General features: G+C 55.2%; 3 protein-coding genes across 3 annotated transcripts in view; 2 read left to right on the forward strand and 1 right to left on the reverse strand.

The window, feature by feature from the left end:
• The window catches only part of VPS9D1 (VPS9 domain containing 1), a 227,980-nt gene that overhangs the window by 28,216 nt on the left and 179,031 nt on the right, over positions 1 to 20,733 (forward strand). The window lies entirely within an intron of this gene.
• On the reverse strand, positions 769 to 11,382 carry SPATA33 (spermatogenesis associated 33). The gene is made up of 3 exons (XM_082711596.1): positions 11,265 to 11,382; positions 10,978 to 11,142; positions 769 to 1,295 (listed from the first exon to the last, which is right to left on the reverse strand). Exons 1-3 carry the CDS (start codon positions 11,299 to 11,301, stop codon positions 1,090 to 1,092), a joined length of 408 nt encoding a protein of 135 aa, XP_082567722.1. The 5' UTR covers positions 11,302 to 11,382; the 3' UTR covers positions 769 to 1,089.
• CHMP1A (charged multivesicular body protein 1A) lies at positions 11,462 to 20,681 on the forward strand. Its single transcript, XM_082711590.1, has 7 exons — positions 11,462 to 11,579; positions 13,237 to 13,256; positions 15,636 to 15,713; positions 16,587 to 16,733; positions 17,157 to 17,285; positions 17,624 to 17,811; positions 18,285 to 20,681. The coding sequence occupies exons 1-7, from the start codon at positions 11,573 to 11,575 to the stop codon at positions 18,304 to 18,306; spliced, it is 591 nt and encodes a 196-aa protein (XP_082567716.1). The 5' UTR covers positions 11,462 to 11,572; the 3' UTR covers positions 18,307 to 20,681.

The raw sequence follows: 20,733 nt of genomic DNA on the forward strand, positions 1-20,733 counted from the left end.
GTGGTACCGGAGAAGCCCGTCCTTAGAATCGCTGGTTCGGACGTCACCTGTCGTAGCCCCTGCGTCCCAGCCTCTTCGGGGTCGCCCGCGAGCACAGCTCCCAGCTAACCACGAGAGCAGAGTCCGGGGCGTCCGCACGTTGTCGCTCGCGGTGCTCGGGACGGCGGACGGGGGCCGCGCGGACCCGGCGGAGTCCGATCTCGTCTTCCCGCACAGCATTCGGCCGCGGGTCAGGACCGGGAAACGTGTCGCGAAGTACAAACAGGGGGGCTGAGAACGGGGCACTGAACGCTGCCAAGATGGAACGCGCATTTCCGACTGGAAAGACGGAGCGCGCAGCCTGCGGACCGTCCGAGGAACGACGGGCGCACACACGGGGACCAGACGGGAGGCCTCGGACCGGATTCCCCCCCCGCCACTCCGTGAGCTGCTGGGGCGGGTGGACGGCCAGCAGGGGTCCCTGAAAGGCCCCTCACTGGCGGGTGGGAGCCATAACCCCAGGAGGCTGTCCGCTCAACGCCCCTCCTCCCACGGCAGCTCTCACAAGGCCACGCGGAAGTTCGAAGTGCCAGGTCCGACCCCTGCCCCAATTCCACATTCTTCGTCTGGATCGTTCAGTACTCTGGGTCACCTTAGAGTCGGGGTAGGAGCTCTTGGGCCTCTCCTGGTGACTGCACTTCGCTCTTCTGGGACGTGATGCCTTGAAAGTGAGTCCCCAGAGTCCAGCCTTTTTTCCAAGTACAGGGGACGTTTCACTCGCTGTAACTGCAGAAGTGGACAGGAAGGATTTTAATTGCCCAGCAAGAGAGAGAGATGCTGCCTGCCGCTGGTTCATCGCCCTGCATAGCCAGTGACAACAGAGGTCGTCTAATTCATGGATCACCACAAAGTTCGGTCTCTGAGCCAGAGTCCCTCTTGCCCTCTGCCAAGCTGCCAGCAGCTCTGGGGAAGGTAAGACCAAGTTAGTCACTGAGAGGACTCTCATTTACGGAAGGGGCAACTGCAGCTTCCCAAAGGGCAGGATGGCCCTTCTGCCATCATGGCTGAGACTCAGAGCACAGTGAGCAATGCCAGCTACTCCGTGTTCGTTTATTCTCGGAAATGATAGGCATCTACGGTACTGGGGTTCCTGTGTCGGTAGTAGGGCGTCCATTCAACCTGCTCCTTAATAGTTCTCTGCTCGTCGCTTCCGATGGAACTGTAGCTGGTCAGAGTCTCTCTTGAGGCTCTAGTGATGATGATCTGTGGAATGACAACTTTCTTCTGGCTCGTCTTTACCTTTCCATCAGGGTTCTCTAGAAGGAAGAAAACATCCAGGTATTTAACGTGTCTGTGGAAAAGCTCTTCTACAAGGCAGACAATGCCTATGTTAGGGCCAAAGCAAAAAAATTCGATGTCTGGTTCCGGAAAAGGAGGGCAAGGTCGAAAGCAGCCTGAACAGCGAGTGAGCGTTCCGGAGCTCTAACCGGCGGACACCTCAGGCGCGAGGGTAGAGAATACCAGACACTCTCTTTCAGGGAATAGAAGGGAGACACACTTCCACCATCCACTGTGGAGAGACCGAGCTGCCAGCCAGCTTCTGGGACAGACAAGGAAGGGGACAGAGAGAGAAAAGAAGCAGCAGGTTCTGCCCCAGAGGTGAAGGTTCAGATACAGTTTCCAAAGGATTCTAAATCTGGTTAAAAATAAAACCAAAAAAACCACCTCTCTGTACAGAACCTTATCAATGAATGCGGAATACTTAACGTTTCTCCTTTAAAAAAAAAAATATATATATATATATATATTTATTTATTTTTTAAAAGACTTTATTTATTTGACAGGCAGAGATCACAAGTAGGCAGAGAGGCAGACAGAGAGAGAGGAAGAAGCAGGCTCCCCGCTGAGCAGAGAGCCCGATTGGGGCTCGATCCCAGGACCCTGGGATCATGACCTGAGCCAAAGGCAGAGGCTTTAACCCACTGAGCCACCCAGGCGCCCCACATTTATTTATTTTAGAGAGCAAGTGTGAGCAGAGGGAGAGGGAGGGGATTCTCAAGCAGACTCCCTGCAGAGCACAGAGCCCAACATGGGGTCAATCCCATGACCCTAAGATCACAACCTGAGCTGAAACCAAGCGTCAGATGCTCAGCTGATTTAGCCACCCAGGTGCCCCAAGAAGTAACATTTCTGGAATCAGCCACAACATTTTCTTAAATTTAAGCTTACAAGGATTGCATAGGACGTGTGAAATGTCAAGTTTGTCAAAAGTTACAAAATACCTAAGCAGAAGTGCTTTCATGCCTTCCCTGCTGCATCTCCCAGCCACCCCTCAACAGCCAGGTTGGAGGCTCAGGCCTCTGTTAAAGCCCGACAGAGTGTGCTCTCTGCACAGGTGTGTTCAGGTAGAGTTCGAGTAATCACACTATCACACAACTGTTCCAAAAATGCTACCATGCTGATCCTGTTGCTTTTCACTGTGCGTTGTGCCCCACTTCGAATGCCTGGTGAACTCGGCCGCCTGGGGTCCGATGCTTCGGCCGCCTGGGGTGCAGTTCTCAGTCAGACATCATGGTGAGCCTAGAATAAGGACTGTGAATACCAAGCCACATCACTTCCTGAAGTAAGGCCTCTTATGAGCTCTGTTTTGCAGATGAAGGAACTGGGCACTGAGAGGTCATGTGCTCAAGGCAGCTGGTAGAGGGAGACGCCAGGCGGGAACTCTGTCCGTCTTCATGGCCGAGCCCCAGCTTTGATTGTTTTAGCCACCAGTGAATGGCCCATGGCATGTACTAGGCACTGAGAGTGTCCTTTTTATTTTTATAAGTCAGTCAAAACCTGCATTTCATATTTTGCATTTAAATTGGGGGTTTCGGGGCACCTGGGTGGCTCAGTGGGTTAAGCTGCTGCCTTCGGCTCAGGTCATGATCTCAGGGTCCTGGGATCGAGTCCCACATCGGGCTCTCTGCTCAGTGGGGAGCCTGCTTCCCCCCCCCCTCTCTCTCTGCCTGCTCTCTACCTACCTGTGATCTCTCTCTGTCAAATAAATAAATAAAATCTTAAAAAAAAATAAATTGGGGGTTTCATTTTTTTATATTAACTTACACATTCTTTTATATATTAAGACTAAAAAGCAACAGATACTTGATTTAAAACATAACACACAAGCAAAAACTGCATATGGAAGGATTCTTTTCCTTCCTTCTTTCCTTTCCAGTGAAAAGTGTTCCCCGCACCAAACCTATAAAAACTGTTAACAGTTTTACTCTCTCTCTTTAATTTTTGGATTCATGTAGAATTCAAGTAAAGACTGAGGCAAAAATACTAAGTTGTTTTCTTGGTTGTCGAGTCAGTTGTCCCAGCATCACAGAGTGAAGAAGGTTCTGTCTGTCTGCCAGGTCTTCCGTGCAGTGCCGTTATCATGAACACAGCCCACACGTGAATGTGGGGCGCGGCACGGCCGCCTCTGCTCTCGCTATAGTGACGTTTTCGCATCAGCCCTTCTCACCCCTCCCATTTCCCGGGTTCCTGATGTTTTTACATTTTTATTCTCCTGGGTAAACTTGAGAGTAATTTCCTCCGGTTCCCAAAAAGACCTGTGGTGTTTGAGTGTGGTCACTGATTCCATAGATTGAGAACTAACATCTTTACATTTTGAGGTTCTCTAGTTCAAAACAAGACTTCTTTAATCTTAGAGTTTTAAGACTTCATTTGGGAACAACTATTTTTTTAGGGTTCTTGAGATGTATTACGTGTACTAATTTTCAGTTACTGCTGAACAAATCACTGCAAACTTAGTGGCTGCCTTAGAACAGCACATCCATTTATCATTCAAGTTTCTGTTGGTCCAAAGTCCAGCAACAATCCTGCCGTCAGCCAGGCAGCACCCTCGTCTGGACCTGGGGCCTTAATAGCTCATTCAGGTTGCTAGTTAGAAGTCATTTCTTTATGAGTGAAGGACTAAAGTCCCTACTTTGTTGCTGACTGTTGGCAGGGGGTTGCTCACAGCTCTTTTCATATCAAGACAACTTAAAAAATTGTTTTTAAATTGAAATAATACCTGAGCAGGGACCCTGACATGGCGCTCAATCCCAGTACCCCGGGATCATGACCTGAGCCGAAGGCAGACACTTAACCAGCTTAGACACTCAGGCACACCCCACTTTTAACTTTAAAAAAAAAAAAAAAAGATTTACTTATTTGAGAGGGAGGGAGCAAGGGCGCACCAGTGGGCAGAGGGAAAGGGAGAGAGTCCTCAGGCAGATTCCCTGTTGAGGACGGAGCCCTACTTGAGGCTCCATCCCCAGGACCCTGAGATCACTACCCAAGCTGATATCCTCAGATGCTTAATTGAGCCACCCAGGTACCACTGCACTTTTACCTTTTTTGTGTGTATGTGTATGTGTGTTACTATTTTTTTTTTAATTTCATGTGAAATTCTCACTTTTACCTTTTTTAAAAAGGTTTCTCCAGGGGTGCCTGGGTGGCTCAGTCATTAAGCCCCACATCAGGCTCCTTGCTCAGCGGGGGGTCTGCTTCTCCCTCTCCCTCTGCTTGTGTTCCCTCTCTCGCTGTGTCCATCAAATAAATAAAAGTCTTAAAAATAAATTAAGAAAAAGGTAAAAGGCTTCTCCAGTTAGGTCCAGCTCACCCCGGATAAACTTCATTTTGATTAAGTCAGAACCAACGGATCACTGACCACATCACAGGAGTGACATCCTGTCTCCTTCACAGGCTCTGCCTGCATTCAGGTGGGAAGGGGATCATACAGGGCTTGTTCACTGGGGTGGGGATCTTGAAATCTTCTCTCCCATATCACTGGACGTCTTTAAGGAAATTGGTATTTCCACCAATAGTATGTCAGGGCACTTGATCTGTTGTGTGGTATACTTTGACTCCTGTTTGCAAATACCTTTTGACTTTACCATTTGTTTATAGAGGGTTTGGAGAGATGTTTTACTTCTCAATGTAGTCAAGTCCTTCAAATATATCTTTGCAATATCTTTACTTGAAGCTTAGAAGGATGGTCCCTACTGAGGACACATACGAAAATATATCCTTTTGCAGTCACTTTTTTTTTTTTTAAAGACTTTATTTGACAGAGATGACAAGTAGGCAGAGGTAGGCAGAGAGTCAGGAGGGAAGTAGGCTCCCCGCCAAGCAGAAAGCCTGATGTGGGGCTCAGTCCCAGGACCCCGGGATCATGACCTGAGCCGAAGGCAAAGGCTTTAACCCACTGAGCCACCTAAGCTCCCCTTGCAGTCACTTTTTTAAAAACATGCATGTATTTGAGAGTGACAAAGAAACCAGGAGCAGAGGGAGAAGCAGACTCCCTGCTGAGCAGGGAGCCCAAAATGGGGCTCAGTCCCAGGACCCTGGGATCATGACCTGAGCTGAAGTCAGATGCATAACTGACTGAGCCACCCACGCACCCCGCATTGATCTAGTATTATACTGGAACTATATTAATTATTATAAATTTTTTAAAAAGCCTTTTAAAAGATTTTTTTAAAAGATTTTAAGTAACCTCTATCTTCAACGTGGGGTTCAAACTCAAAACCCTGGGACCAAGAGTCACACTACAAACTGAAGCAGCCAGGCGCCCCAATTTTGATACATTTTGAAACTTTTAATTTTGAAGCTATAAATTCACAGGAAGTTGCAAAAGTACAGAGAAGTCCCCATAGACCCTCACCCAGTTTGGCTAGCGGTCCCAATGGTAACCTCTTCTGTGACTACAGGGCCATGAAACAAGACACTGATTACGGCACAAGTTGTGTTCTCTGCCATTTTATTCCATATAAACTTCACAAAGATCAAGATACAGAACTGTTTGATCATTACAAAGACCCCCTCTCCCTATACCTTGATAGCAACACCCTCTCCCCCTGCAGCTCCCCACTCCCTGCCTTCACTAACCCCAAGCATGAGACCTTTTGAACTTGGCTTTTTTCACTCAGTATGTTTCTAGTAGCTGATAAATATCCCACAAGTTTCTCTTCTTTTTCAAAAAATTTTTGCAAATAAGCACACTCTACTCTTAAAGCATGGAAATACTCAGACAACATGAAAATAGAACAGTGTCGGGAGTATGCACGCGTGTCACTCGGCTTTGACTGACATTCTGTCACCTTGTTTTGTCTGTCTCAGATTTGCAAGCAAATCTCAGACATAATTTTAGCCATAAATAATGCAATATCGATCTCTTATCAAATAAGGATTGAGCATCACCACAAGACCCTTGTTACATCTAAGAAAACTACCGTTGATTCCTTATTATCTAATATCCAATTTGGTTATCTCAAGAATGACTTAGCCCAGGCCCACACTATATTTGGTACCTAGGTCACTCAAATCTCCTTGTACAGCTCTCTCTGCTATGGACTGAATGTTTGTATGCCCCCAAAAGTCACGTGTTGAAGGCCTTGTCCCCAGTGGGACAGTATCTGGAGGTGGGGCCTTTGAGAGGTAAGCAGGCTGAGTTGGGTTCATGAGGTGTCCTTACAGTAGGAGGAAGAGACCGTGATCCCCTCTCTTCAGGGCAAGAAGGGAGCATCTCAGAAAACCAAATCATCGTACCCAGGGTATGGGGTCCTCAGTCCTTAGGGTTTTAACAAATAAATGTCTGTTGTTGAAGCTACCCCTATTTTGTTATAGCAGCCCAAGCTGAGGAGGACACCCTCCTTTTTTTATGCCATTTTTTTCTTTTTTAATTTTTTTAGAGGACAGGAGGGGCAGAGGGAGAGAGAGAATCTTTTTTTTTTTTTAAGGTTTTATTTGTTTATTTGACAGAGATCACAAGTAGGCAGAAAGGCAGGCAGAGAGAGGAGGAAGCAGGCTCCCTGCTTAGCAGAGAGCCTGATGCAGGGCTCAGTCCCAGGACCCTGAGATCATGACCTGAGCCGAAGGCAGAGACTTAACCCACTGAGCCCCCCAGGTGCCCTGGGAGAGAGAGAATCTTAAGCAGACTCCACACCCAACACTGAGCCCAACACAGGGCTCGATCTCAGAACCCTGAGATCATGACCTGAACTGAAATCAAGAGTCAGACGCTCAACAGACTGAGCCACCCCTGCACCATGATGTCATTTATTTGTAGAAAAATTAGGGTCTTTTTTTTTTTTTAAAGATTTTATTTATTTGACAGAGAGAGAGACAGTGAGAGAGGGAACACAAGCAGGGGGAGTTGGAGAGGGAGAAGCAGGCTTCCTGCTGAGCAGGGAGCCTGATGCGGGGCTCAATCCCGGGACCCTGGGATCATGACCTGAGCCAAAGGCAGATGCTTAATGACTTGAGCCACTCAGGCACCCCTCTTTTTTTTTTTAAATAGGATTTCTAGTATTTTGGAACTGGCTGATTGCAGATTTGTGGTGTATTAATCTCTTTACTGTCTGTATACGGACTTCGTAATGCAGTATTTTAAGTAGATAAGCAGCAAGACAAGATGCTATGCTCCCATCACAGGGCTCCCACAGTTAAAACCCACAATCATCTCTGCCCCAGCACTTACCCTCTGCTGGTTACTACTGTTGTATGACAACTTACCCCAAACTTTCTTAGCTTAAAACAATGGTTTTATTTTCTCACAATTTCAAGGGTCAGGAATTCAGAACAGGTTTGACCTGGCAGCTATCACTTGTGGTTCCCAGATGGCTACAGCTGAATGTTGTCTGGGGCCGCAGTCCTCTGGAGGCTCCACTGCGCTGGACGTGCAGGACGGCCGCTCAGAGGGCGGTCACTGATGGTGCTGCTATGTGCTGGCGCGCGGCTCAGCTAGGAAGACTCAAAGGCCAGGGGCTAGCATCACCGACAGGTTTGTTCACTCCCAAGTCTGGCCCTTGGGCTGGAGGGCACTTCGTGACCAGGACTGCTGACGGCAGCACCTGCACGCGCCCCCCCCCCCAGGTGGCTGAGCTGCTTGAGCTCATGACGTGGCAACTCGGGGCTCCAAGCACCAGCCTGGGTTCCAGTGAGCAAGGCAGGACTGCGTTACCGGTCATGGCCCAGCCTCAGAATCCTTTGTTACCACATTCTCCTGGTTACAAGAAAATGTCAAGCTCGCAGAGTTTTAAGGAGAGAGAATATAGACTCCCCCAGGAGGGCGGAGCATCAGGGTCACCAGCAGAACAGGAGGGACAGGATGAGTTGTGGCTGCCTTAGCTGCACTACACTCAGTCACTGTGCAACAAATCTCAGACACCATCTCCATCAGCCGCATCAGGACTCGGGTATATTCCATGCTTTCTGAGGCACAATTCACACCAGAGAAAATGCACAGTTCTTAACGTGCACACTGGGGTGAGTTTCACAAATGTACACATCTCTGTCATCACCCAAACAAGATGCATGATTTTCTCACCTTGCAGAGTCCCCCGTCAGCCAGCCACCCCCTCACTGACCCCAGCAAGAACTTTCTGATTTCTGTCCAGTGGTAGTAAGACTTACTCTTATTAATTAGGTAGTAAAGTACAGAAAATTTGACTAGACACAACTTTACATTTCTCTAAGGCTTCTGTCTGTATATGGACTGAGTAATGCAGTATTTTAAGTATATAGATAAGCAGCAAGACAAGATGCTATGCCCCCATCACAGGGCTCCCACAGTTAAAACCCACAATCAGATCTCATCTCTGGTACTTGGTCAATTGAAGGAAACTCTGGCTTCCCAAAATCCTGCCTTTTCCAAACCTAATAGGGAAATTCTTCAGCTTTAAAACACACCTGTGAGAGAAGACGCCCTTGCCCTAGTTTAGATGTTCTACCCGGCAGACCATGCGTCTCTTTTCCCTTCTGACTGTTGGCTTGTGCTCCTTGCAGGGCCACCGAGACCAGCGACTCGCCTCATTCATGGAGTCTTTCCTGGGTTTACTCAGTCTCTTTGCAGCACATAATACCGTCGACTATTTTACCTTCTTTCTTTCTTTCTTTCTTTCTTTCTTTCTTTCTTTCTTTCTTTTTTTTTTGAGACACTGTTTTATTCATCATCTTCTTTAAGAGTTTTGTTGCATTATAATTTACGCTCCACCTGTTTAAAGCTACTACTCAATGATTTTTAGCAAACTTTCAGAGCTGGACACCATTGATCCATTTTAAGAACATACCCATCACCTTCAGAAGATCTCTTCTGCCCTTTTGTGGCTAATCTCTGTTCCCACCCTTAGTCCAGGCTTCCCCTTATATACATCTGCCTTTTCTGGACATCTCATGTAAATGGCACCATAGTATCTGTGGTCTTTCCATCTGGCTTCTTTCAGTGGGATGTTATGATCTGGGAGCTTGTCCACGGTGCAGCCTGTGTCAGGGGCGTGCTCTGCGTCACTGCTGAGACGTCTCCTCGCACGGAGAAAGCTCTTCACCTTCCTTCTTGCAAGTCCGTCCTCACTCTAGCTCCATGTCCAGCTTCTCTCCGCCCTCTGAACTGAGGGTGTGACAGACACCGTTGGCGTCTCTCCCCACCCCTGCCCACACCTGCCCTTGCTGACAGAGGTCCAGCCTCAGAATTTTCACCCTGGAGCCCATCCTAGCAATGCTGGGCAGGTGACATCCAGCAGGGGAAGGTTCTGCTCCCAAGAAAAATAGCCTCCCACGGACGGGACAGCTGTCTTGTCTACATGTGACACCGAGAGCCATCCAGCTCTCTGGGGACCGTAGGTACGGAGGGCGACAAAAGTATGCTCAAACAGTCCTTGACGTCACTGCCCGCTGCTGAGCAAGCCACCCTGAGGGCCGTCCTCCGACCCTTTCCTTGGGGAACACTGAAGCGCCCAGGAAAGCCGCATCTTGTTGGCTGTTCGGTGGCTTCCGGCCAGAAGGCTCCTGATAGACTGGTAGCATTCTCCCAACCTTCTCCCAGGACTCCCGCCCTTCCTGCAGTCTTCCATTCTTAGGCCAAGGTGAGCATCAGGATTGGAAGGCAAGCCTCGCTCCCCAGCCCAACACCCTCCTTGCAAATGGTTTCCTGCCCCTGATGGCCTCACAGGTGCCTCCGTCTGAGCCTGCCCATGCCAGCTCCTCTCTCCCAACATCAACCCATCAGCTGACTGTCCGTTCTCAAGGTCAGTGACACTCACGGCCCTGGACCTCCCACATCTCATCCAACAGCAGGATCTGCTGGTTCTACATCCTGGATCCTTTTGGAATTCCTGCTGCCAGCGCCTCATTGGCTCCTGCTCCGTTGCAGCCCTGGGCCTGGGACAGGGCCCCTGCCACTGCCCCAACAGCCTCCACTCTGGGGAAGCCTTTTCCAAGGGACAAACCCCATCACACCTCCTCGTTTAAACGAGTTTAACAATTCCACGTGCGCAACACCCGTGACAAAACGGAGCAAAGGCTTCTTATTCCGGCTGCGGCCTGTGGCCTCCCCTCCCCCGCATGCAAGGGTCTAGCACCCCGGGCCGTTAGCAGAGCGAACGGATAAAGGGAAGAAACCTGCGCGGCCGTTTAACCGCTCTGCCCCCCGACGCCGCGGTCTCTGCATCCGCCAGCCGAGACCGAAGCGGCCTTCCCGGCTTCCGCTGCGGGGCGCCGCGGGGCGGGAGTGCGCGGTGCGGCGGCGCGCCCCGCAGCCCCCGACGACGCGCCCCGATGCCCCCGACAACGCGCCCCGCAGCCCCCGACGACGCGCCCCGATGCCCCCTGAGCTCGCGAACCGCAGCCCCCGACGACGCGCCCCGCAGCCCCCGACGACGCGCCCCGATGCCCCCTGAGCTCGCGAACCGCAGCCCCCGACGACGCGCCCCGCAGCCCCCGACGACTCGCCCCGCAGCCCCCGACGACGCGCCCCGCAGCCCCCGACGACTCGCCCCGATGCCCCCGACGACGCGCCCCGCAGCCCCCGACGACGCGCCCCGCAGCCCCCGACGACGCGCCCCGATGCCCCCGACGACTCGCCCCGCAGCCCCCGACGACTCGCCCCGAGCGCGTCCTGGAGCCCCGCGGGGAGCGTCCCACCCCCGGCGGAATGGGATGTCCGCGGGCTGCGGGCCTGGCGTGTCCTACCTCCGACTGCAGACGAAGAAGGCCGCGCTCCCTTGGCGGCCGCTTTCTTCCCCGGGGGGCTCTCCGCGGGCCGGGTCGGAGGCTTCTCGGGCTCCGGGGAGCGCCTGTCCGTCGACCTCTCCCTCGTCCTCGCGCCGGGAGGGCCGCGCGCCCGGGCCCCCTCGCCTGCAACGCACCCCGGCCCGTCAGCCGCGATCTCCCGCTCGGCTCGGGCTGCGGCCGGCTCGCGGCCCCGCGCGCTCCCGGCCGAGAAGGCCCCCGCGGCTCCCGGGCCCGCGCCCCTTTACCTCTCCTAGACTTGGCTTTGCTTTTGGAAAGTCCCATAGGGGAGCCCCCCGCCCCCGCCGGCGCCGCGCGGCCCGGACCCCGCAGCGCCGCCCGCCGCGCGCCTCACAGAGGCCCCCGCGGCCCAGCGGCGCGCGTCGCCACGGCAACGCCCCGCCCGCGGGATCCGCGCCGCGCTCTCGCGAGAGCCGCCGCCCGCCGGAAGTGGGCGGGACCCCGGAAGTTCCCGCGCGGCGGAGCGGGTCGGGGCGGTCGACGCGGCCCGGGGATCCCGTGCGCCCGTTCCTGGGCTGCCGCTGCCGAACCGGCCATGGACGGTAAGAGACCCCGGCCGCCAGGGCAGGGCGGGCCCCCGGGCCTCACCCCCTTCCCCCGGACTCCTCCGCGTCCGCCCCTAAACCTCCAGCTCCTGTACCGGCGAGCGGCGGCCTTTGAGGCCCGGGGATGTCCGGCCAGAGGGCGCCGGACCAGGAGACGGCGGCGGCCCTGGCCCCGAGCACCGCCCGCCGAAGTGCGAGGCGCTCGGGCGAGCAGCCCTTACTGCGCGCCGGGCCCGGCCGCGCGTGGGGGGCGGGAGCCTGCCGCCCGCTTCTCCGGGCGGGGAGGCAGAGCCCCGGCTGCCTAGCCTCGGCCGCGCTCCGGGCACCAAGGGCCAGGAAGGACGGGCGGTCAGGTGAGGCCCTGCGCTTGCCGGAGTGCGTGCGGGCTGGTGCGGCACGCGGAGAGATAAGGGCCCGTCGGCCGGGGAGGGGAGGGACAGCTCCTCAGCCCCACCGGACGCTGGCCTTCCCTCGGCAGCCCCCAGCTCCCAGGGTGGCTTTCCTTTGGCCGGTCAGGTTTCGCCCTAAGAGCTCTTTGCTCCTGCGAGTCCATTCCTGGTGCTCGAGTACCGAGAAGGCCGAGGCAGGGAGGGGCCGGAAGCCGGAGAGCCGGCCACACCTCGCCTGGCTTCCCTGCGGGCGGCACTCTGCCACCTGTGTCCAGTTAGCTCGGATCCCCGATTCCACGGCGGCCTTGGCCTTGGCCTTGGCCTGGGCTGGCACAGGGCGTGAGACCCCACCCCTCCACCCCCGCCCCGGGCCAAGGCTCTCAGCTGGGGGCCTGGATTTGCGTTTGTGGACACTCCACTCCCTCTTTGTGGTTACAGATCTCGCATCTTCTCTGAACTAGTGTGGTCCAGCTCTTAGAGAAGAGGGACGGGGGCGCCTGAGCCCGATTTGATGGCTCAGACATGCCAGATGCCATGGAAGGTGGTCTCTGGCTGCGGGCCAGGTCTTTGATAGCACAGGAGTCACCCTCTTGCTACTTTTATCCATTTACTTTTGGGGACAAAAAGTATATAAAATAACAGATCGCCCACTACTGAGCTTTACTAAATTGGGAAAGAATCCCAAGGGCCTTTGTCAGGGTGCCTTAATTTCAAACCCCCGCTCGAGTTTTCACCCTGGGCCACATGCTGTATCCATGACCAGTTTTGTTGGCACACTAATCCTTGAGGACAACCCCCGCCACCCTGGTATTACCTGTAAGGAGTCAGAGGTGAGAGAGCCTCTACATTTGCCCTTTGGCTGATGAGGGAGCAGAGCTGGTGCATGAAACTATCTTCTGCCTCCAGTGTGCAGTGGGCCTCCCTGAAGGCGCCATCCATGCCTGCACCCTGTTCCGGCTCTCTTTGTTGAGGAGGGTCTTAGTGGTCCCATCTGCTTGTTGGACGTGCCGCTTGTCACAGTTGACATCCTCAAACCAGGGGCACCTGGGTGGCTCAGTGGGTTAAAGCCTCTGCCTGAGGCTCAGGTCATGATCTCAGGGTCCTGGGATCGAGCCCCGCATCGGGCTCTCTGCTCAGCGGGGAGCCTGCTTCCCCGTCTCTCTCTCTCTCTGCCTGCTTATGATCTCTGTCTGTCAAATAAATAAATAAAGTCTTTAAAAAAAAAAAAAAGAAAGAAATCCTCAAACTATCTCCTTTCTTTGCAGATACCCTGTTCCAGTTGAAGGTATGTACTGAAGGACCTTTCACGCCAACCCTGTCTTAAGTGATCACACTCAGAAGGACAGATTACAAACTGCGTGATTTCTGAACAGTGGCCTTCTGGACTGATGACAAGGGAGAGGTTATTGAGTTGGCTTGATGGCATGTTAAGCCTTGCCTTGTCTTGGGCTGAGCAGAAGCAGGTCACCTGGGCTCGTCCATGAGGGAGTGAGCCTGCTGTCTTTAAGAAACATCTTTAGGAAACTTGGGGATTGGGTGCATCCCTGGGTGTTCCACTAGGCATTGAAGATTGTGGTTTCACATTCCTTACCGTCACGTGGAAGAAGAGTGTTCTGAGCAGCAGAGCAGCCCCTGACGATTAATCCACAGCAGGCTTCTGCTGCTCTTCCGTTGAGTGTCTCCACAGTTAGCCGCCGTGCTTAGTTCTGAAAGGCTGCACGGGGCTGAGGCACCCACACTGCTGACTAGCTCGTCACACTGGCTTTGTAATGGAGAGGAAGGGCCGGGGACACCCGAAGGCCCAGGTGCTTTGTTTGGCAAGCTTCCAGCTTGTGGAAAGTGCTCAGGGCCAGATTCCGGGTTCAGGAAAATCTGGGTTTTTCCCTGAAAGAATGTAAGAGGGAGCACCTGGGGGCTCGGTGGGTTACGTGTCTGCCTTCGGCTCAGATCACGGTCTCCGGGTCCGGGGACCGACTCCTGCACCGGTCCTCCTCCGGCAACACGTTCCTCCCCCGACCCCTTCACGTCGCTCGTGCTCTCTGACAAATTAAAAAAAAAAAAAAAACTTTTTAAAAAGGAGCATAGAAGTGTGAGGTAGGTAGACAAGAAATCCTTCCTGTGTGACAGAAAGTCCCAAGTCGGGGGGCACCGAGGGCCGGTGTTGGGTGGTCCTCGCAGGCAGGCAGGGGTTTCTGGCCGAGGAGCCGCCGCCCCCGGGAAGCTGTGTGGGCCTCTGGAATGTCAGTCTTGCACTTGGCTTATCTGACATTGCCTGCCGGCTTCCTGGCCAGATGAGGCGTTGTAGGGGGAGCTGTGGGGACCACTCCGACCCGGCCTGGGGGCGTGCACTGCCCGGCAGCCCCTTGCAAACACAGTGTTCTGTGAAGAGAACACGGCGAGGTGTATGTTCATCTGGAACTCTGTGTTACCATTTGGGGTCACCTGAAGCAGATCCTGTCAAGTTTTTTCAGAAAGTTGAAATCCATGGTAAGGGGCCGGGTGGCTCAGTTGGCTAAGTGTCCATCTCTTGTTTTTGGCTCAGGTCATGATCTCAGGGTCCTGAGTTGGAGCCCCAGGTCGTGCTCCGCGGACGGCGGGGGCGTCTGTTAAGAGTCTCTCTGCCCCGCCCCCTTGTGCACGCTCGCTCGCACTCTCTTCCTTGTGAATAAATCTTTAAAAAGGGAAAGAAAGAGGGGCACCTGGGGGCTCAGTCGTTAAGCGTCTTCCTGGGCTCAGGTCACCATCCCAGGGTCCCGGGATCAAGTCCACATCAGGCTCCCTGCTCGGCAGGAAACCACCTTCTGCCTCTGCCCGTGCTCTCACCCAACAAAGCTCAAGAGTCGGTAGATACAGATTCACATTTCAACTGTGTCAGTTTCCTCCATGTTTAAATGCGGAGAACCGTGTCTGAAAGGGTCTACCACACTCTCTGTCAAATAAATAAATAAAATCTTTAAGAAAAAAAAAGGAAAGAAAGAAAATCTCTTAAGTAATACTGAGTGTGTGAGTTGGCCTTTTTTTTTTTTTTTTTTAAAGATTTTATTCACTTGAGGGGCGCCTGGGTGGCTCAGTGGGTTAAGCCGCTGCCTTCAGCTCAGGGTCCTGGGATCGAGTCCCGCATCGGGCTCTCTGCTCAGCGGGGAGTCTGCTTCCTCCTCTCTCTCTGTCCGCCTCTCTGCCTACTTGTGATCTCTGTCAAATAAATAAATAAAATCTTTAAAAAAAAAAAAAAAAGATTTTATTCACTTGAGAGACAGAGAGAGCTCATGAGCCGGCGGGGGTGGAGGGGAGAAGCAGGCTTCCTGCTGAGCGGGGAGCCCACACGGAGCTTAATTACGGGACCCTGGGATCACGACCTGAGCTGAAGGCTGATGCTTAACCGACTGAGCGGCCCAGGTGCCCCTGTGTGAGTTGGCTTTTTAACTTTCCACGCTGGGGGAGCGTTTGGGTTCGGTGTTCTGGGTTAGGACATACTAGGAAACCCTCACAGCCCTCCCTGTCCCCTCGGAGACCCAGCGAGCTCCCTGCATACAGTCCCAGGCCGTGAGGACACTGGCAGGCCAGGCCCCCTCTCGGCAGTAGGGGCAGGGGATGCTGAGGAGGGCGGGGAGAGTACCCAAGGGCCACCATGTGTGTCTGACCTGCGTGTCCTGATTCTGCTCAGTTCACAGCCAAGCAGCTGGAGAAGCTGGCCAAGAAGGCGGAGAAGGACTCCAAGGCGGAGCAGGCCAAAGTGAAGAAGGTGAGGCCGCCCGGTGCCCCGGCTGTGCCCCTCGCTTTGTTCTGGCGTCTTCTTTTTGTGGGAGGCGCACCCCATGACTCTGGCCACGGGTGCTCAGGGCCTCCGGTGACCCCTCTCTGGCTCCCAGCCCACTAAGGGCGTCCAGAGCAAAAGGACTGGGTGTTGCCTTTGCTTTTTTCCTGGAGGGTCCATGCCTTTTCTTTGCTTCAAAAGTTCTGAACACGCATTTTGCACAAATTGTGTGGGACGTGGGCTTCCAGCCGTCCTCACCACGCCCCAGCCCCCTCCCTGGCCTCTTCCTTGCGTAGCCCGTGCCTCAGGCATCAGACTCGGGGCAGAGGGGAGGTGCTGGGGACTTCTGGCTGCTCTCCGTGGGGGCTCTGACAGCTGTGACGTAGCTCCCGGGGGTGTTAGGGTTTGGTGACCCTCTCCCCCAAACTGGCACTCCCAGGGCAGAATGGAAACCGGAGGACTGACCCCAGTCTGTTCCTTCGGTTTCCTCCACAGTCTTACTTGCTTGGCGTCAGCCTTCGCCACGGTGGTTTTTGGGAGCGCTTGTAGTGTGGGTGGCTGGAGAAACCAGAGAGGGCGTGTGGCAGGAGGAGAGGGGCTGGAAGGTGGAGAAAGCGGCCGTGTTCCTGTGGCCGGGTCTGCTGTGTAGCACCCAGCGCGGGCTAGTGTGGTATGCTGCCTGGACGCCGCAGTCCTGGACAAGCTGGGGGCCTGGCGTCTCTGCATTCTCACGGAGCTCACAGGCCAAGGGGGCTGCCCCGTGCTAGCAGATCTTGCCCTGGGAAAAGCCAGGAGCAGGTCCCCGATGGTCGGTCACAGTTCCTGCACGTTCTCCCAGCTGGCGCTTCCCCTCAATTCCAGGCTCTTCAGCAGAAGAACGTGGAGTGTGCCCGTGTGTACGCCGAGAACGCCATCCGGAAGAGGAACGAGGGCGTGAACTGGCTCCGCATGGCGTCCCGCGTGGATGCAGTGGCCTCCAAGGTGCAGACGGCCGTGACCATGAAGGGGGTGAGTGCTCGGGCCTTGGTCCCTATGCCACGCAGGCAGGCTCCTGCCAGCAGAGACGGGGAGCCTGGCTGGGCAGGAGGAGCCGTGCCGGTCCCCGTGGGTGGTGTCACAGGGGTTCTGTCTACACTGTGAGAGCGGCACCAAAGGACGAGACAAGGTGTCCTCGGGTTTGTCTTAAGGAGCCGTGGCTTGAGTCTCCTATTTGTGGTTCAGTTGATAGCATTTTCTGGAGACCTTCCAAGAACGAGCCTTGCAGCCCCCAGGAGGCCCAGCCTGTCCCGAACAGGGCTTGGCTTGGCCAGGGCTGGAATCCTGTTGGCCCTGGGCGGGGCCTGGGCCTGGGGAGAGTGCCGGGGGCCTGTCCCCTGTGGGTGACATCTCCGTCCTTCAGGTTTGTTGCCTCCTCACTTCCTCCCGTGCCAGGTGACCAAGAACATGGCACAGGTGACGAAAGCCCTGGACAGGGCGCTGAGCACCATGGACCTACAGAAGGTCTCTGCGGTGATGGACAGGTTTGAGCAGCAGGTGCAGAACCTCGACGTGCACACCTCGGTACGTCGCCCATGCCCGGGGCAGGCAGGGCTCTGCCTGGGGGGGGCTCGTGTGGCTGGCCCCCTCTGTGGGAGCTGCCTACAGAGCTCCTGACTCCTGCGGGGTCTGGACCAGTATGTGGAGGCCTGGCAGATATGAGGGAGGCTTGGCGCTGCGGCGTGAGCGTCTCTTCCAGGGTGGTGGTCGGCTCAGCGCCCAGGGGTCTGAGAGTGCTGGAGACAGGGCCTTGGGAAGTAAGGGGTGGTCTAGTGCGGGTGGAGAGAGTGAGCACGAACCACGTTGAGAGGGTGGCCGGAGGTCCCAGGCCCGCACTCACCTGCCCAGACCGTGACCCCCAGGTGATGGAGGACTCCATGAGCTCGGCCACCACGCTGACCACGCCGCAGGAGCAGGTGGACAGCCTCATCGTGCAGATTGCCGAGGAGAACGGCCTGGAGGTCTTGGACCAGCTCAGCCAGCTGCCTGAGGGCGCATCTGCTGTGGGCGAGAGCTCCGTGCGCAGCCAGGAGGACCAGCTGTCTCGGAGGTGGGCTCAGTGCCCCTGTGCTGGGCTCTTCACCCCACGCTCTGACGCTGGGGCTGTGGGAGACGGCCTCCGGAGTAGAGCTCGTGTGGCAGGCCTTTGGCCCAGGGGTGCTGCTCCTTCCACAGAGGCCTGCAGCTGAGGCCCAGGCCGGATTCTGTCTGGCCGCCTGTGTCCCCTGCCCCTCATTCAGTCCGTGTTGTGTCACCGTGCGCTCTCACGCTTGTCCCGGTTCACTTTAGGAACCCACATGACAGGTGTTTGACTGTGTGGCTGCTCCCTGGCTCTTCCTACCCTAACCTGATGGCCTTGCGAGGCCGAGCTTTAGAGGGGAGGGTCGTGGCCTGGCGGAGGGGTGAGGGGCCCGTGGCCCCCAGGGCTGGTGTCTTGGATCAGGTGCATGGCGGCTCAGGGGTGGCTCAGGGGCGCCTCTGCCCCTCAGCCTCCCTCACAGCAGCTGTGTTGTTCATTTGCAGGTTGGCCGCCTTGAGAAACTAGCCGAGTCCTCCTGCAGGGCCCTGCGTCCCTGGCCTGGACGTGCAGGAAGGGCCGGGGAGGAGGGCTCCATCTCTCCCCCCACGCCGCTTGCCTTTCTGCACACCCTGCAGTGTGGCCCTTCCCTCCAGGCCTGCGAATTGTCCCTCTTAGCGTAGGCGGTGGCTGTGTCCCGGTGGGTGAGTTTGCACAAACTTCTGACTTCCGTGGGGTAACTCTGGGCTGATCGGCTCGGGGTTCTGCTGGTTCCCCTCCATCCTCCACCCTGTGATAGGGACTAACCAGTGGATGCCATGGGGGCTGTGTGGGCCTTCAGACTCTGTGTGACAGCAGATGTGCTGCTAGCAGTCAGCCGACAGGGGTCAGCGCTGCTTCCTGTTGCCTGGCACCTGGAGGCCAGCTGGCTGGGCCCACTTGGGATCCCTGGCGTCAGGCGCCATGCTTCAAGTCCAGGCATGCCCTTCCAGGGGTCCCCACCCTCTGGAAAGCCTGGGGCCGCAAGGGGTGTGCTCTGTGTCTTGTAGGAACTCAGGTCTGCACTGAGGTCCTTCCCAGTAAGGAGCTGGCGGTCTCCCACTCCCACTTGGGGTGCTGCGTCTGTGTCGCTCTCTTCTGTACTGTAAATAACAGGTGCCTCCCCCCAACCTGGAAGCCAGAGGGGCCGGCTGGAGTGCGCACACTCGGAGAGATGCCCCCAGCAGGCCAGCTTTGGGAGGCCCCGAGGCAGCGCAGCCCAGCGGCTCGCAGCAGCTCCTCCGGATGAGTTTCTGGGACAGGCAGCACTTTCCATGTTTTTAAGTTCCTGAGGTTTTTCTTTGTTTTCTTGAAGCTTCCAGGGTTTTTTGTTTTGCCAAAATAGAAGGAGCAGACAACAGATGGGGAGCATTGGGTCCAAGCCCGGTTCTTGGTATGAACTGGTGAGAACTCCATGGTTGGTCCTCAAGGGGCCTGGCTCTGTGCACGGCCACCGCCCAGCCAGCCCTTCCCAGAGGTCTCCAGCTGTCCCAGCTGTCCTCACGCCAGTGGTTCTCGTAAACAGAAACTTTGGAGACCTTTACCATGACTCACTGCGTGTGATTCTCCTGGACCTGCTTGTTCCTGGGTGTTCTGTGTGGTCTGTTATGTTGGGGCAGCCTTGATGCTTGAGACGGTGGCGTGAGACCCCAGAGGCCAGGTCGGCGTACTGTCTGGTTTTTCTTCCACAATACTGGTCTCGCCTTACTCCCCGGCCGTGGTCTCTCGGGGCACCCATGGTCTGGGGCTCAGAGAAGATCCTCGCTGTCCAGGGGCCCGGTGAGGGCAGGGCTCCGCGGCTGTGGTTCACCAGAGAACACTGGGTGCACTCGCCTATTTCCTAAAATGCTGTTGTGAGTAAACAGATTGATCCCTGAGAGTTTTTCTCCGGCTTTCTTCCGTGGCCTTGGGTAGGGTGGGGAGCCATAGGTGGGCCCCTGATAGGGCTCTCCAGCCCTCAAGTAGGAGGCTGAGGAGGGTCCCTGGAGGAGGGCCGGTCAGGCGGGCCGGCCGCGGGTTGCATGCTCTGGGCTCCACCCCTACAGATGGAGTTAGAGTCTGAACTTAGAAATTTTCTTAACTTTTTACCTTGAAATAATTGTAAGTGTACACAGAATTGCAAGTTGCATGGTTTCTGTCTACTTCTGTCTGTCAGCGCCCCCACTTTCTAGTCCACCTCTGTGACCGGCCGGGTCACCTTGCAACGCCTCCATTCCTCCAAGCTGGAGCAGCCCCGTTTGCCTTTGTGACCTAGAAGGTCCCTTTTTCGTTTTGTTTTGTTTTTTTTAAGAGGCAGAGTGAGCGCATGAGCGCGAGGGGGTGCTTGGGCGGGAGGAGAGGAGAGCCGAGAACCCCGCCCGGCTCCACGTCCGGCACAGAGCCCGGCGTGGGGCTCGGTCTCATGATCCCGAGATAGTGACCTGAGCTGAAGTCAAGCATCGGACACTTCTCCAGCCGAGCCCCCGAGACGCCTGAGCGGGAGGACCCTGACCAGAGGGCCTGGACACTCGCTGGCCAATTATTTTATAGACCGCTTTCCGCTCGGGCTGATGGGACTTTTTCACATGATGACATTGAGGTCACAGCTGTTGGCACGAGTTCCACAGAAGTGGCATCGTGTCTTCCTCGCTTCACACCAGTCGCCCCGTGTTGCTGTCTTGTTCGCCTGGGATGGAGTATAGGCGCTCTGTTTTCCCCTCTGTTGAGCATCTTGTGGGGAGAAATTTCAGGATTGCAGCATCACCTGGAAACATTGTCATACTTTGCCCCTGATACTCCTTTCCCTTGAGGAATCTTCTTGGTAACAACGTTCGTGGTGATTTCCTATTTGCAGTTCTGTTTCAACAAAGAGATCTCTCTGTTTCCTTACTGTGTTATTTCCATCCGCGTGGGCCTGTGGGTGTTTCCCGCTGTGGG

The sequence above is a fragment of the Mustela nivalis genome (assembly GCF_964662115.1).
Source record: "Mustela nivalis genome assembly, chromosome: 18".
Classification (NCBI taxonomy): Eukaryota; Metazoa; Chordata; class Mammalia; order Carnivora; family Mustelidae; genus Mustela; species Mustela nivalis.

Coding starts and splice junctions, on each gene's coding strand:
- SPATA33 (XM_082711596.1), bottom strand. CDS start 11,301: ATGGGACTTTCCAAAAGCAAAGCCAAGTCTAGGAGAG. Junction 11,143..11,264: donor CAAAGCCAAGTCTAGGAGAG/GTAAAGGGGCGC, acceptor GGTGCGTTGCAG/GCGAGGGGGCCCGGGCGCGC. Junction 1,296..10,977: donor TTCTTCGTCTGCAGTCGGAG/GTAGGACACGCC, acceptor TCTTCCTTCTAG/AGAACCCTGATGGAAAGGTA.
- CHMP1A (XM_082711590.1), top strand. Junction 15,714..16,586: donor AGCAGGCCAAAGTGAAGAAG/GTGAGGCCGCCC, acceptor CCTCAATTCCAG/GCTCTTCAGCAGAAGAACGT. Junction 17,286..17,623: donor ACCTCGACGTGCACACCTCG/GTACGTCGCCCA, acceptor CGTGACCCCCAG/GTGATGGAGGACTCCATGAG.